An 18,038-nucleotide genomic window follows, 5' to 3' on the forward strand; every position below is an offset into this window, starting at 1 on the left:
CTCTCACATCCTTGCCAACATTTGTTATCTTGTCTTTTTGATAACAGCCATCCTAACAAGCGTGAGGTAATATCTCATTGTTTAATTAGCGTTATGTCTGTTGCATTGAGCATTTTTCCACATACATGTTGACCATTTGTATGTCTTCTTTTGAGAAATGTCTATTCATGTCCGTTGCCCAATTTTAAATTAGGTTTTCTTGCTATAGCAGTCTTTAAATTCTTTATATATTTTGGATATTAACGCCTTTCAGATGTATGGTTTGCAAATATTTTCTCCCAATTCATAGGTTGACTCTTCTCTTTTGTTTCCTTGCTGTGCAGAATGTTTTTAGTTTGGTGCAATGCCATTTGTCTACTTTTAGTTTTTTTGCCTGTGCTTTTGGGGTCATATCCAGAAAATCACTGCCCAGATCAATGTCATGGAGATTTCCCCTATGTTTTCTTACAGTAGTTTTATAGTTTATAGTTATAGCTTTCACTCATTTTGAGTTGATTTGTGTATATGGTGAGAGATAAGGGTTCAATTTCCTTGTTCTGCACGTGGATATCCAGTTTTCTCACACCATTTATCAAAGAGACTTATCCTTCTTCCATTGTGTGTTCTTGACACCTTTGTTGAAAAATCAATTTGCTGTAGTGTGTGGGTTTATTTCTGGGCTCTCTCTTCTGTTCCATTGATCTTTATGTCTGTTTTTATGCCAGTATCATGCTGTTTTGCTTTCTGTAGCTTTGTAATATATTTGGAAATCAGGAAGTGTGATGTCTCTAGCTTTGTTCTTTTAGTCCAAGATTAACTGGATATTTGAGGTGTTTTGTGGTTCCATATAAATTTTAGAATTGTTTTTTCTATTTCTGTGAAAAAGTGTCACTGAAATTTTGATAGTGATTACATTGAATCTATAGATCACTTTGGGTAATATGCTCATTTTTACAACATTAATTCTTCCAATTCATGAGTACAGGATATCTTTCTATGTATTTGTGTCCTCTTAAAATTATTTCATCAATGTTTTGCAGGTTTCAATACACAGACTCTTCAACTCCTTGGTTAAATTTATACCTAAATTAAAAAAAGTTACTATAAATGGGATTGTTTTCTTGATTTCTTTTTCAGAGAGTTCACTGTTAGTGTATAGAAATGCTACTGATCTTCTGTATGTTGACTTTGTATCTTGAAACTTTACTAAATTTGTTTGTCAGTTCTAATAGTATTCTTAGTGGAGTCTCTGGGGTTTTCTGTTTTCTTTTTAAAAAATTTTAAAAATTTAATATAGACAGGGTCTTGCTTTGTTGCCCAGGCTACTCTCGAAAACCTGTGCTAAGTGATCCTCCCACTTCAGCCTCCCAAACTGCTGGGATTACAGGCGTGAGCCACTGTGCCTGGCCTCTGGATTTTTCTACATACAAGATCAAAAACAGGCAATTTCCCTTCTTCCTTTCCTATTTGGATGCCTTCTATTTCTCATTCTTGCCTAATTGCTCTGGCTAGGACTTCTGTACTAGGTTGAATAAAAGTGGCAAGAGTGGGCATCCTTATCTTGTCCAGCTCTTAGAGGAAAAACTCAGATTTTTCACTATTGAGTATGAAATAGTTTCATATATAGTGGAGTTTTCATATATAGTCTTTATTGTGTTAAGTTCCTTCTCTTCACAATTTGTTGAGTTTTTATCATGAAAGAGTTCTGAATTTTGTCAAATACTTTTTCTGCATCTATTAAAATGATCATATGATTTGTATCCCTCATTCTGTTAATGTGGTATATTACACTGATTAATTTGGATAGGTTGAACCATTCTTGCGTCCCAAGGATAAATCCTGTTTGATCATGGTGAATTATTCTTTTAATGTGCGCTTGAATTTGGCTTGCCAGTATTTTGTTGAGGGTTTCTGCATCTATGTTCATCATGAATATTGGCTTATAATTTTCTTTTCTTTCAGTGTTTTGTCTGGTTTTGGTATCAGGTTTATGCTGGCCTTATAAATGAATTTGGAAGTATTTATTTCTCTTCAATTTTTGGGAAGAATTTAAGAAGCATTGGTATTAGTTCTTTACATGTTTGGTAGAATTCACACAAGAAGCCATTTTATCCTGGGCCTTTCTTTGTTGGAAGGGTTTTGACTACTGATTCAGTTTCTCTACTCACTATGATTTTCTACTTTTTTGTGGTTAGTCCTGTTGTTGTATAAGAATTTATCCATTTCTTCTAGGCTAATGAATTTGCTGGTATATAATTATTCATAGTAGTCTCATGATCTTTTGTATTTCTATGATATCAGTTGTAATGTCTCCTCCTTCATTTTAAATTTTATTTGTCTGACTCTTTTATTTCCTAGTCTAGTTAACAGTCTGTCAATTTTATCTTTCATAAAACCAACTCTTAGTTTACCTTTTCTGTTATTTTTTTGAGGCTCCATTTCATTTATTTTTGTTCTAATCTTTATTTCTTTCCTCTGCTAATTTTGTACTTAATAATACTTTGTTTTTCTTTTTCTAGTTCCTTGAGGCATAATGTTAGGTTGTTTGAGATCTTTCTTCTTTTACGGTGTAGGCATTTATTGCTAGAAATTTTCCTCTTAGTACTGCTTTTGTTGCATCTCATAGGTTTTAGTATGCTGTGTTTCCATTTTTATTGGTTTCAAGATATTTTAAAATTTGCCTTTAAATTTCTTCTTTGATCCTTTGGTTGTTTTAGGAGCATGTTGTTAATTTCTATCTGTGAAATTTCAAAGATTTTTCCTTTTATTGTTTCTGGTTTCACACCATTGCAGTCTGAAAAGATATACTTGATATGATTTTGATCTTCCTAAATTTGTTAAGGCTTGTTTTGTGGCAGAATATATGATTTGTCCTGGGGAATGTTCTATGAGCATTTGAAAGGAATGTATATTCTGCTGCTGTGTTATGTCTATTAGGTCCATTTGGTCTAAAGTGTAGTTCAAGTTCATTGTTTCCTTATTAATTTTATGTTGGAATGATCTGTTCATTGTCAAAAGTGAGGTATTGAAATTCCCTACTATTATTGTATTGTAATCTATCTCTCCCTTCAGATCTATTAATATTTGCTTTTCATATTTATATACTCTGATGTTCAGTACACATACATTTGCAATTGTTATATCCTATTGATGAACTGATCTCTTTATAATTATATAATGATCTTACTTGCCCTTTTTACAGTTTTTGACTTAAAGTATATTTTGTCTGACGTAATTATAGTTACCCCTGCTTTCTTTTGGATCCAATTTACACGGAATATCTTTTTCTATCCCTTCGCCTTCATTCTATGTGTGTCCTTAAAGGTAAAGTGAATCTCTTGTATGCAGCATATAGTGGAGTAATTTTTAAAAAATCCATTCAGCCATGCTATGTCTTTTGATTGGAGAATTTAATTCATTTATATTTGAGATAATTATTGACAGGAAGAACTTATTGCTGCCACTTTGTTTATTACTTTCTGATTGTCTTGTAGATCCTTCTTTCATTTTGTTCTGGTATTATTTTCCTGATTTCATTAAATAGTTTATTTGTATTGTCTTGTAATTTGCTGAGCTTCTTTAGAACACTTATTTTGAATTCTCTGTCATGTAATTCATGGATCTCCAATTCTTTAGGGTCAGTTAGTGAAAGCTTATTGTGCTCTGTTAGTGGTATCATGTTTCCCTGATTCTTCATGTAGTCTTATAAATGAGTCTGCAAATTTCAAGAAGTAGTCACCTCTTCCAGACTTTATAGACTGGCTTTGGTAAGGAAAGACCTTCACCTGTGGGCAGCAGGGTTGAGGGACAGAGGGATGCCGGGGGCACTGTAGCACTGGGTTTAGTGTTGTGAGCTACCAAGTGTTGGGGAATGTGGTGGCTCCAAATCTGGGGGAGCATTCAGTCTTGCCATTTCAGGCAGCTGGAGTCTGTGATGTTGGCACCTGCTTAGTCCTTTGTGGCTGGGGCCAGCTGCAGGTGCACATGTGGCAGTGGGGGCCAGCAGCTTGCATATGCATAATTGCAGAGGCCAGCTGCAGGCCAGCAACACCATCTGCGTGCATGGGCAACTTCAGGCTGAGCTGGAGGGGTGCATGCACATGTAGCTACAGGGACCAGCTTTGGGAACAGGCATAGCGTGGGGATAGGAGCTGGAGGGCATGGCCAACTGGTTATGCTCACCTAGTTGCGGGGGCCAGGCTAGCAGCTACTGCAATAGTCTGGCTACAGGAGCTAGTCTTGAGTGCATGCAGTGGTGAGGCAGGAGTCTGTGGTAGGGGGCTCCAAGGTTGTTTTCTGGCATACATGCAGTAGCTGCTCTGGGTCCCTGGCCCAGAGAACCTGTGGAGGCAGTATCTGGGGTGATTTCAAGGAGATGTGGTGACTTAGGCACCTAGGGAACATGAGGGCCACTTGGGTGGGTCGCTGGGCTGGGGTCACTGTGGCAGGAACAGTCATGTTGCTCTGGGTGGCTCCAGTAGGGGACAGGAGACTCAGGCACCTGGAGATTGTGAAGGTGAAAAGAAATGCAGTGTCCTCAGTGGTGAAAACTGAAGGAGGTCCACTGCTTCTGTGCAGGCAGCTGGTTTCCTCAGCTGTGAAAACTATAGGAACTTCTGCAGAATATGCTGTTGGGGGTACAAACCCTGAGGGGTCCTCTGTGGTGAAAGCTGCAGGTGGTTGTGTGGTGGTCTTGAGGGCTGTTGAGTTCCTCAGCAGAAGTCTGCAGGAGTCCTGCGCTAAGCAGGACACTGGGGTTTGTGATGACTTCCAGTGTGTGGCTGATCATGATACATTTGCTAAAAAATCAACCCAAATACTTTGGATATGCTTCTAAAGGCACTTTATACACATATATGCAAATATACATATAATACACACACACACAGAGCACACTGGCATTGTTGTGTTATGTTCGCCAATTGTATAGGTGAACAGTAATATGTCATTAAAGTTGTCTCTTTTTTAAACCAATACAAAACTTATTTTACCTGCACTCTTCAGTTATAGCAAAATCTTCCAAGTGCACAGAGATGTACACATGTACACACATAAATGCACATTATAGACATCAACTTGTTGTTTTATACAAATGTTAGCATATTATAATACTGTTCTTGTTCTGCATTTGTCACCTAATAATATATCTTGGCCATCTTTCCTTAGTGATACATACAGAGCTTCATGGTTCATTTTTTAAAGGTGTATTATAACAATTTATTTGGCCATTCCCCTACCAAATAAGATTAAGATTATTTCTAACAGTAATCTGCTGTTATTTCTAATAGTAATCTTCTACTACTAACATTGTTGCCATGAATAAATGCATGCAAATATCATTTTGCAGGTGGTGAACATATCTGCAGGATAAATTCCTTAAAGTAGAAATGTTGGATCAAGTGTATGCACATTTATAATACTGTTAAACTTCCCACCATGGGTTGTGTCAATTTACCCTTCTGCCAGCAGTGTAGGAGAGGGCCTGTTTCCCCATATGCTCGTTGTCATAGTGCATCTTGTTTGCCAGTTACATGGGTAGAAATGTAGTTGCTTTTGTTTTTTTTGAGAAGCCAGTATTGAATTTATTTTGCTCCTGTTCATCAACTCAAGCAAAATCTTCCAAAGTTAAAAGTACACTTTACTGCCTATTAAGTCAGCCATCGTTTTTTTGGCCTCAGGGTCAAATTTGGCCCGGTGCCTGTTTTCTTTTCTCAAAATATAATTTTATTGAAGCATATCATATACTCACTCATTTCAAGTGTGCAATTCAATAATTTTTCAGCAAGTATATCAAGTTGTGTTCCACTACCATAAATCAGTTTTAGAACATTCTATCACCCCAATAAGATTGTCTCATTTCCATTATTTGCTAATCCCTTTTCTCTCCCCTTCCCAGGTGTATTAGTCCATTCTCATGCTGGTATGAAGAAATACCCAACACTGAGTAATTTATGAAGTAAAGAGGTTTACTTGACTCACAGTTCCACATGGCTGGGAAGGCCTCAGGAAACTCACAATCATGGTGGAAGGGGAAGCAAACAGGTCCTTCTTCACATGGCAACAGGAGAGAGAAGTGTCGAGCAAAAGGGGAAAAGCCCCTTATAGAGCCATCAAAATCTTGTGAGAACTCACTTGCTATCACGAGAACAGCATGAGGGTAACCGCCTACATGATTCAATTACTTCCTAACAGGTCCAACCCACAACAAATGGGCATTACGGGAACTACAATTCAAGATGAGATTTGGGTGGGGACACAACAAAAGTATCTCTCCAAGCAAGCACTAATCTACTTTCTCTATCTACAGGTTTCCTTTTTCTAGACATTTCATATAAATGGAATCATAAAATATATAGTCCATCGTGTCTGGCTTCATTCACATTTCACATTGCAAAATGTTTTAATATGGCATAATGCTTTAAGTTCATTCACGTTGTAGCATGTATCAGATGTGCGTTCCTTTTTAATTGCCAAATAATATTAAGTTGCATGGATATACCAAATTTTACCATATTCCCTAGTTGATATGCATTTAAGTTGTTTCAAATTTTTGGCAATTATGAGTAATGCTGCTATGAACATTCATCTACAAATGTTTTTGTGTGGATATATGTTTTCATTTCTTTTGGCTAGAGTCCTAAGAGAAGAACTGCTAGGTCCTTTGATAAATTTATATTTTACTTCTAAGAAATTGGCATGATGTTTTCCAAAGTGGCAACATTTTACATTCCCACTAGCAATGTATGAGGGTTCCCTTTTCTCCACATCTTCATCTGTAATTGTCTTTTTTTTGTATCCGTCCTCATGGGTGTGAAATAGCATTACATTTCCATTTTAATTTTCATTACCCTAATGACTAATAATGTTGAACATGTTTTCATGTTCTTACTAGCCATCCAGATATCTTCCTTTGTGAATTGTCTGTTCAAGTCTTTTGCTTGTGTTTTGATTGACCTGTCTTCTTATTGAGGTGTAAGAGTACTTTGTATTTTCTGGCTGTAAGTCCTTTAGCAGGTAGGTATTCTGCAAATATCTTCTCCCAGTCTGTTACTTGTATTTTCATTTTCTTAATGGTATCTCTTGAAGTGCAAAAGTTTTGCATTTTGTTGAGATTCAATTGATCAATTTCATCTGTCAGTGTAGTTTTAATTTGCATTTCTCTTACATATGTGAGGTTGTTCATCTTTTCATGTGTTGAACATCTTTTGTTATGTTTCAAATTCATTTGAGTTTTCTCTTTCTGAGAACTGTCTATTCATATCCTTTTGCTGATTTTTGTATTGGGTTATTAATCTTTTCTTATAGAGCTGTAGGAGTTCCTTACACATTAGAAGAAAGGTCTCTTGTCTGTGATACTTATCACAAAAAATTCTCTAAGGGTGTCATCTGTCATTTCCCTCACTTGGGGTCATTTTTTCCATGTAGGATTAAAACAATTTTGTGTGTGTAGTCGAATTTATCAATTTTTTTTTTCTGCTATGATTCCTGGGTTTGCACCATAGTTAGAAGGATCTTTCCCATTCTGAGGTTATGACATATTTCTTTCTTAGCTTCTTGTAGTCCTTTTGTGTTTTTGTTTTGTTTTATAAGTAAGTGTTTGATCCACTTGGAATCAATCCAAAGTAAAGTGTAAAGAGTTAGGAATTTAATTTTCTTTTTTCTTAGATGACCACCTGGCTCTTCTTATACCATTTATTTCCTTTTTTTCCTTTCACATTTGAGATGCTGTCTTTATTATAAATTTCCATATGTATTTGGGTCTATTTCTTGATTTTCCATTCTTTTCAATTGATGTGCCTTTTCAGCCTTTTGTCTGTGCCAGTGGGCTCCTAAGAATATGTTTTCATACCTGGCAAAGCTAGTTCCTCTTCACTATGCTTCATTTTCCAAATTCCACTGGTTATTCTTGGTTATTTGCTTTCTACTTAAAGTTTACTTTGGTCATCCCCCCTCCCTCCTCCCCACCAATGCCCCAATATAATGCTATTGGTATTTTCATTTGGATCATATTATGTTTATAGATGATGTTTAGGAGTCAAGGTATGTATGGTGTTGAGTATTCCTACCTAAGAGCACGATATGCTTTTCCATTTCTTTGCATCCCTCAGGAGTGTTGTAAGCTTTTCTTCACGTAGAGTGTACATTTATCATTAAGCTTATTCCTGGGCATTTTATCTTTGCATTGTTGGTGTTGTAAATGGTCTCTTACATTATATTTTCTAGCTAGCTACTGTTTGTATGCACAACAGCGATTGTTTTCTGCATATTAATTTTGTAATCCCCCATCTTGCTTCTCATATTATTTAAAGTAGTTTTTAGTTTATTCTCTTTGCTTTTTTGCTCTTTAGTTATTCAATGCTTTTCTAAATATTGAACATATGTGCAAAAGGTGATCATGCGCCTCTTCCGTTCCCCTTTAGAACACTAGAAAGGGGATATATTGTTTAGTAGTTCCTATGGGACAATGTTAAATAATAGTGGTGATGATGGCTATTCTTGAATTTTTCCTGACACTCATTAGTGGAAATGTTTCTAGTGAATTTCTTTAAGCATGACACTTGGTTTTGAACTAAGAAATATTTTATAATGTTCAACAAGTATCCATCTATTCCAATTTTGTAGAGTTCTATTTTTAAATATCAAGAATGGATATTAAATTTGTAAAATGCCCTTGCAACCTCCAGAGTGAGGAACTTATGGTTTTCCCTTTTGGATTTTTTAATACAATGCAGTGCATTCATAGACATCCTTAACCCAAACCATTCTTGCATCCTGGAATAATCACCACTTGTGGTGTTTTACTAGTTTAATGTGGTGCTGGTTTTAGTGTGCTAATACTTTAGCTAAAATGTTTGTGTTAATACTTATAAGGGAGACAGATCTGTGTCCTTTTTTTTGTGTGTTCAATCTTTTCTTTTTGGGTTTTGTATCAATGTTATGCTCGTTTCAAAAAAAGTATTTGTATTATTTTTGTGTTTTATTAATATATATTTCACCTGGTACGTACACTGTTATAACGATAATGCTTGGCTTACTTTCTCTTCATACTATGGCTACAATGGCTACTATTACTGCTACTATTAACATTAGTAACAACCGTGATGATTTTCTGAAGGGTTTCAATGTGCCAAGCTCTGTTCTAAGTACCTCACATGTACTGTCTCATTAATTATTACCTCGGTGCAGGGAGGTAGGTGTTGCCAGTAACTTCCACTTACAGATGAGAAAACTGAATCGGCGGGTGGGGGGGATGAAGCTTGCCTAAGGTTGCAGGTCTAGTGTGTGGCGGAACTGTGATTTGTAATCACCATGCCATTCTGACTCTTCAATCATCTGTCTTTCAAGGCTAAGCTGCTTTGTGGTCTCCTCTGTTCTCTCTCAATGTGTTAACCAGACATTCACAATTTTCTTTTGACTAGTAGTTTTTAATGTTTCTCATGGCAATTTAGATGTTCTACCAACATGCTTAATCCTATAATCGCTACCTTTCTAACTGAACATAAAATGTGTCTGGATGTTTGCCATGGACTTCCAAGACACAAATTGTGCCTGGCAATTTAGCTGGCGGGACAACACCTAAACACGTAAAAAAAGTGAAACAACTCCAAATCAAAATGACAATCACTCAAGGCAGGGCTTGACAAACTGCCAAATAATAGGGTCAATATTTAGAGCTCATGGAATTCAGTAGAGGAGGGAGGAGTCCTGTGGAGGGCTGAGGCAGCCTTTGGGAGCGGAGGTTGGTTTCCGATGGAGAAGTGAAGGAAGAGCAATTCCTGTGTGCTTAACTCTGAGTGCTCTTGGAGGGGAGCACAGGGACAAAGGGAGGCCGACAGCAGGGTCAGTCATACTGAAGTCCTGAAACCCTGAGCGACAGCCTGGTTTTTACTGCTGCAGAGAACTTTATGTTACTTAACAAATTCCCTGTTAAAGAACATCAGGCTGTTTTCTTCTTTGTCAATGCAATAAACAAGGCAGACGTGAACAGCATCCATGGCAGGGGTCAGCAAATTATGGTGCATGGGCCAGCTCTGGCCGGCCGCCTGCCCATTTTCGAAACGAAGTGTGACTGGAACACAGCCATGCCCATCATTTACATGTTGTCTATGGCTTCTCTGATGCCTGTATTAGTCCATTCTCACATTGCTATAAAGAACTGCCTGAGACTGGGTAATTTATAAAGAAAAGGGGTTTAATTGACTCACAGTTCCGCATGGCTGGGGAGGCATCAGGAAACTTACAATCATGGCGGAAGGAGAAGCAAGCATGTCTTACGTGGTGGCAGGAGACAGAGAGAGACAGAGCACAAAGGGGGAAGTGCCCCTTATAAAACCATCAGATCTTGTGAGAACTTACGATCACAAGAACAGTCTGGGGGAACCACCCCCATCAGGTCTCTCCCTCGACATGTGGGGATTTGAGATGAGATTTGGGTGGGGACACAGAGACAAAGCATATCAATGCCATATTGGCAGAGTTGAGTAGTGCCAGGAAAGAATGTATGTGCCACAACCTAAAATATTTACTATTTGTCCCTTTACAAAAAAAGGATGCTGACCTCTGACTTATGACAACTTCTCTTATTATTTCTTTAGTATATATTCCTCAAAGAGCATTTATGAGCCAAAGCACATACACATGAAAAGTTTTGATATGCATTTGATCCATGTTCCTTAAAAATGTCATGCTAATTTACATATCCAGTAGCAATGTATGAGAGTGACTTTTTCCCACATGCATACCAACTCCAGTCATTACAATGACTTAAAATTTTTACCAGTCCTATAGGTGAAAAGAGATATGGCAACATTATACATTTATTTGCCAGGGAGTTTTAAAATTTTTTCTTATGTTAAATTCCTGTTCATATTCTTTGCCTTCTTTTTTATTGGGATGTTCCAATTTTTGTTATTATTTTCCGAGAAATATTTATACATGAAAAATACCCATTATCACATATGTTGCAAATGTTTTCCTCAGTTATCATATAACTTGAACTTCATTTGTGATTTTTTTTTTGGCCATTTTGCTATTTGAGTTTTATGTAGTTAAGTATATGGGCAGATTCTCTTCATGGTGTTTGCCTAGGGTGCCATGTGTATGAAATTTTTCTCCAATTCAAACAATTTCTTAAGTAATTTGTGGCTTAATATTTTTACATGTAAATATTTAATTCATCTGAAATTTATTTTGTATAATAAGGAAGGCTCTACCTGATTTTGCCAAATGGTGAGCCAGTTATTATTAAATAATATTATTTATTAGTCTGTCCTTCCCCATTTATTTGAAATGTCATCAGTATGCTACTGAGTTCTGATACATATACCTGACTAAGTTTCTGAGCACACTATTCTAAAGTCAGACTCCTTGAGTTTGAATCTCAGCTCCACAACTAATTTGGCCAAATTTTTGATCTTTATAGTTTGGAAGAATTAAATAAGTTGACTTATATAAAGTGCTTGCATGGTACTTGGCACAGAATATTTGTCCAACAAATGTTATCTGTTATTTTTGTTGTTATCCATCTATTCATTTGCCAGCATTGTGGTGTTTTGGTTACTTTATATCTTTATAATTTGTTTTATTTCAATATGGAAAGTTCCCTATTATAGTTTTAAAAAAAAACTTTTGGGATATTTCCATGCATTCATTCTTCAGATACTTGAAAATAATTATGTCAATAAAAACTTGTTTTGATTTTAACTGGAATTGCATTAACTTCACAGAATAATAAAAAGTGTGTATTTATACTTTATTGAGTCTTTTTATCCAGATAAATAATTGTTCAGTCTATCATTCAAGTCCTCTCTTGTCTTCTTCAGTGAGATTTTGTCAGTGTAATTCTGTTCAATTCTGTATAATTTGTCAATATAATTTCTTGTTAAATGTATTGGATTTCCTAGGGAGATAATTACATGATCTTAAAACAAAGATAAAATTCTCACTTTAAAATATTTATCACTTCTTTCCTTTTTCTTATTTGTCTGGCATTTTTTAGAATGTCCAAGGAAATATTCACCAATAGTTCTGATAGTAACTATCCTTTTCTTGATTTTGACATTTTTTTCAACAGATTTAACCTAACAATTTTATTTCCTTAAAAAAGAAAACATTTTAAATTTAATTTAAAAAATTAGAGACTATGTTCTCATGGCTGTAAAATTAATATTATCATTATCAAGAAAAATGAAATATATATTGAGCACTTACTATGCACTCATTTCTATGATTTTAAAGAATCTTAAAATATGGCTCTTGCCCTTAGAAGGTTTATAATCTCATGGAGAAGATAAGCCTTCTGTTCTTTTGTTCAGCAAATATTTGTTGAATGTTTACATATGCAAATTAAAAGTCCTTCCTCTTGAGAAGTTGACAGGCTAAGGAAGAGATAAAGCATGCACATGAATGTTATGATACAAGCTTGTAAATGGTGAACCAGCTTAATAGAAATTCAAACAAAATGCTGTATGTTTGCAGGCCCCCGGCATTAAAAGAAAGGTGTTCATGTGAAGTAGCGTAGGGTAAACGTCAAATGAGTGATGTTAATAGCACAGGGCTTTAGAGGAAGGGTTAGTCACCCAGGTTGTGGGCAGTTGGGGAAAATTTTACTCAGGAAATAAGACAAATTGTCCTTATTGATTTTCACTTTGACAATGCATCTAATGCCTCATCATTGAGTATAATGCAAATCTTCTCTTTTGGTTTCTATGCTAAATACTATGAAGCTAAGAAGAATTTTCCTATTCCTAGTTTATGAAGACATTAAAAAAATAGTTTTAAATGTCAATTTCATCAAATGCCACTGAAGCATCTACAGAGACGATCAAAGGTGTTTCACTCGAAAAATATTAATAAGACAAGGAGCTGGGTCTTGACAGGGGAGCAGGAGCTAAGCAGAAAGGCGCCCAGAACCAGAACTCAGGAAGAGCATGGCACACCCAAAGGAGCAGCGGCATGAGCCAGGAGCATAGGTGAGTGGACTGCTGGAGCCAAGGGCCTGCTGAGGGGGTGGGGCATGGAGATGAGAGGGAGAGGGAAGCTGGGACCAGAACACGAAGGGCTCCTGCAGCCAAGCTACTCAGAATTTACTAAGAAAATGACCTTCACACATCATCACATCTCCTTCAAAGATAAGATGGGGGGAGAAAAAAGAACTCATTTTGAATAAATATGAAAGTACATACAACGATGAACACCCAAAAGTATTTCCATGTAAATATGTATAGGAAAATAAACAAGACCTAATACGTCTATAAACTCATTAATTTTAAAGTTTAAAGAAATGCCATTTGATATATTTACACGTCATTTCTTAAGCATATTAGTACCTGTTGTATGGTCTTGTTAGAGAAAATAATAGCTGAGCCTCCTTCTTCAATGTCAGGGTAGTCAGGAAATGTCCCGGTTAAATTTCTGCAGAAAAAAAAATAGCAAATTAAAATAGAAATGAAGTCCTCTCCTGTTATATACCCCATTTAATTTATTTGCTTATGTTCATTTAAATGAGTGATGGTCATTAAGGGTGGAGGGTTCCCTGTAAATCAAGGGCCGGGCATGATGTCTTGAAGAAACTGAAGGTACTGATGGCATTCAGTAGCAGGTTTCCTTCCTCTAGAGAATTGTTAGTCTGATGCAAACATCTCTCTTTAAAACAGTTTGTACTTTTTTTCCTCCTTTTTTTTTTTTTTTTAATGTTGAGATGCTCTGTGTTTGAGTTAAGAATGAAGACAGAAGCACAAATCATTTCTTCCTGTTTAAAATTGAGAATAAACACAGGATTTTGAAACTAAACAGAAGGACAGAGTTGTCAAAATTACACAGTTAGTAATAACGTGTGAAATAGACACCCATGGTTTAGGTTTTAGTTAAGTCTGAGGCCCTGTGTTTTATTGGTTCCAATTAGTATTATTTTTCCGTAACCACATTTTAAAAAAGCAGACTTTGAAATTTAGTGTTGAGAATTTCAGAAGGGGTAGGTAGGTAGTATTCTTAAAAGAAACTGACTTTGACATGAATGTTATATTTATTGTATGTAAGACTACCTGCCAACTTAGTTCCATTAATTCACAGAAATACAGAATCTGAGGTTCAGAGGTGACCACCATGTTTAAAATGGCTCTTAAGAAACTGGTTCCCAAACTTTTGGCCTTAGAAGCCTTTTAAATTCTTATTAATTTTTGAGGATCTCAAAGAGTTTTTGCTAGATGAGTTACAGCTATCGATAATTTACTGTGTTAAATATTAAATCTGGCTGGGTGTAGTGTTTCACACCTGTAATCCCAATACTTTGGAAGGCTGAGGTGGGAGGATCACTTGAGTCCAGGAGTTTGAGGCTGCAGTGAGCCATGACTGCACCGCTGCACTCCAGACTGGGTGACAGAACAAGATCCTATCTCCAAAATAAACAAATAATTAAAGCTTAGAAATTTATAAAATATATATTTTAGTTAATTTAAAAATAAAGTAAGCTCATTACATGTTAACATAAATAACATTTTATGGATAATAAATATATTTTCCAAAACTAAAAGAAAAAAGTAGCAAGAAGAGTATCACAGCTTTGCATCTTTTCAAGTCTCTTTTGTGTCTGGCTGAATGGCAACTACCTGGATGCTTATATCTGTTTCTGCACTCAATCTGTGGAAATCTTTTGTTTTGGTTGAAATATAGGAAGAAAATCTGGCCTCACATGGATGAGCACATAGAGCAAGAAGAAGTATTTTAATAGCCCTTTTAGCTAACTGTGAATATTCTGCTTTGATGCTACACCACAGCTAGACAACTAGTAGCTTCCTACAGGCTAGCTGTGATGTGGAATCTGAACCCATGTCAACAAACTTTCTCCCTCTCTGTCACATGAAAATCCGTGGATCTGTCTTGTGCCTGGAATAGACCTTTTACCCATGTATGATTTTGTGCCCTCAGGTCTTGGTCACTGGAAAACAATGGTTTGCAGAATTATGTGGGTCTTCCCACAGTTGATACATTTCATCATATTGAAAATCGCATTCATTAATAATACCACAGATCTTATAATGGAAGGTCTAAGTCATGGGAACCTCTCCAACTCATAGGAGTGAATACAAATTTTCTAAAATCATAATTTTTTTCTGGAAAGCTCAAATTTTACCATTGGCAATAACTATTGTCGATGGTTTATTCTTCAGGTTCATCTGATTCACTTTTGAGGAAAGTCTCCCCAAAACCCAAAGTCCAGAGTTTGTCAGTTGTTTTCTCAAGGGACAAATGACATTCCATTAAGAAGTGGCTGCTTCAACTCAGGCTGAAACACCTCACAGGTGCTTCTTGGAGACAATCTTCACGCTTTGGTGTGCAGCAGAAGGGATTTATAAGCACTGCTGATTTTGTCACATAGAATGTTAAAAAGCTATGTGTTTCAAAGGTCAAGTCTGAATAATATTATTTTTTATTGCATCCTCAAGAACATTGTCAAATAAAATAAAAGCTGAAGGAAAAATAATAATTTTAAGTTCTGGGGTACAAGAGCAGGATGTGCAGGTTTGTTACATAGGTAAATGTGTGCCTTGGTGGTTTGCTGCACAGATCCACCCATCACTTTAGTATTAAGCCCAGAGTACATTAGCTATTCTTCCTGATGCTCTCCCTCCCACCACACGCCTGCCCCAACAGGCCCTCCCCATGTGTCCAATTATGTTGATCCCTTCATGTGTGTCGTTTCCCTCCATGTGTCTATGGGGGACACAGGTTCTCACTGTTCAGCTCCCACATGTAAGTGAGAACATGCAGTGTTTGGTTTTCTGTTCCTGCATTAATTTACTGAGGATAATGGCTTCCAGCTCCATCTATGTCCCTGCAAAGGACATGATCTCATTCCTTTAACATTCCATGGTGTATATGTACCACATTTTCTTTATCCAGTCTATTACCAATGGGCATTTGAGTTAATTCCATGTCTTTGCTATTGTGAATGGTGCTGCAATGAACATACGCATGCAGGTATCTGTATAATAGAGTGATTTTTACTCCTTTGGCTATGTACCCACGAATGGGATTGCTAGGTCAAATGGTATTTCTGCCTCTAGATCTTTAAGGAATCATCACACTGTCTTCCACAGTTCCTTTCCATATTCCCTTCTCTCTGCAACCTTGCCAGCATCTGTTGTTTCCAGACTCTTTAATTGCCATTCTGACTGGTGCGAGATGGTATCTCATTGTGATTTTGATTTGCATTTCTCTAATGATCATGATGTTGAGCTTTTTTTCATATATTTGTTGGTCACAAGATTTTTTTTTTTTTTTTTAAGTGTCTGTTCATGTCTTTTGCCCACTTTTTAATGTTTTTTTTTTCTTGTATATTTGTTTAAGTTCCTTGCAGACTCTGGATATTAGACCTTTGTCAGATATATAGATTGCAAATTTTTTCTCCCATTCTGTAGGTTGTCTGTTCACTCTGATGAGTCTCTTCTGCTGTGCAGAAACTCGTTAGTTTAATTAGATCCCATTTGTCAAATTTTGCTTTTGTTGCAATTGCCTTTGGCGTTTTCAACATGAAATCTTTGCCTATGCCTATGTCTTGAATGGTATTGCCTAGATTACATAAAATTATTTTTAAAGGTGGTGTATGGCAGTGAAGTCTACAGTGACTTTTGTGCTGGAGCTGGTGGCTTGATTCCTGGGTCAGCAGATCTGCCCTGCTACTATTGTACCATTGGTGCCAATGTCAAGAAAGCAAAAATTGCAAGCAATGTCTTGGTATTCATTTGAAAGCAGTTTGGCTTTTGGATCCCCTGAACAGGTCTTGAAGGCCCCCAGGGGTCCTGGGACACACTTTGAAAGCCAGGGGCCCTGGGAACCTGGGACACACTTAGAGAGCCATTCCCTTGGCCACTGCTTAAATGTTTCCCATGATGGTGAGCTCACTCCCCCGAGGCAGCCTATCCACTTCTGGATACTTCCTGACACTGCACTGCCATCTCACTCCCTGGGCCACTGAGCCACCCTCTGGGGCCAAACAGAACTTGATTCTTTTTCTACACAGGAGTTACTTTGGTGGGATCACTCCTCCATCCATCCAAGCTTTCATTCATATAGGCAACCAACAAATATCTGTTTAGTCCCAACGAGATTCTAGATGCAGTGATGGGAGACAGAGATCTGACATTCAAAGATGGCAGAGGTTGCCCTCACGCAGCTCACATTCCACAATCATATGGCCGATGCGGATATTGGGCCCCAGGTGGTGCTTGTCCACATGACTCATGTCTGAAACCTTGTTAAAATGACCACGATCTGCCTCAGACCCGTGCATCGCCCAGCTTGGACAGGGCTTAGAGAGAAACCATGAATACATTAGGAGTCAAAACGACAGCGCTGTTTCTTTCAGGCCCAATCACATTTTCCCTTCAATAACCGCTTTTACAAGGAACTCCACTGCATAATTTTATTTTCATAGTGTAAAGCTTGAGTGTTTTTGAGGACTCAAAACAAACTTAGTGACATATGAAAAAGCAAAAAGAATTTACATATGTCATTTCTAACACGGAATTCTTAATTATGGAACACATCGATGGTCATACTAAGATTTAGTAATATTATGTTATCATGGTGCTTTTGGTAAAGATAATATTAAATATATCATTTATTTAATTTTAGACAGAGTCTTGCTCTGTCGTCCAGGCTAGAGTGCAGTGGTGCAATATTGGCTCACTGCAACCTCTGCCTTCTGGGTTCAAATGATTCTCATGCCTCAGCCTCCCGAGTAGCTGGGACTACAGGTGTGCACCACCACGCTTGATTATTATTATTATTGTTATTTTATATTTTTTGTAGAGATAGGGCTTCACCATGCTGGCCAGGCTGGTCTCAAACTCCCGACCTCAGGTGATCCGCCTGCCCCAGTCTCCCAAAGTGCTGGGATTACGGGCATGAGCCACTCTGCCTGGGCTATTTTTAACAGATGAACATATTTAGTTTTCCTTTGACATGTTAGTTTGTATAATTAGTCATAATCTGAAATTTAATTACTCTTATCCTTAAAGAATGAAAAAAAAACTACTGTAGGGTACACATTAAAAATA

At 36.9% G+C, this 18,038-nt stretch overlaps 1 protein-coding gene across 2 annotated transcripts in view; it reads right to left on the reverse strand.

The window, feature by feature from the left end:
- The window catches only part of IQCA1 (IQ motif containing with AAA domain 1), a 171,544-nt gene that overhangs the window by 91,831 nt on the left and 61,675 nt on the right, over positions 1–18,038 (reverse strand). For both annotated transcript variants that reach the window (XM_023228745.1, XM_023228744.2), the window contains exon 7: positions 13,308–13,392. In XM_023228745.1, coding sequence (XP_023084513.1) covers positions 13,308–13,392 — 85 coding nt within the window. The remainder of the gene's footprint in view (positions 1–13,307; positions 13,393–18,038) is intronic.

The sequence above is a fragment of the Piliocolobus tephrosceles genome, chromosome 11 (assembly GCF_002776525.5).
Source record: "Piliocolobus tephrosceles isolate RC106 chromosome 11, ASM277652v3, whole genome shotgun sequence".
Classification (NCBI taxonomy): domain Eukaryota; kingdom Metazoa; phylum Chordata; class Mammalia; order Primates; family Cercopithecidae; genus Piliocolobus; species Piliocolobus tephrosceles.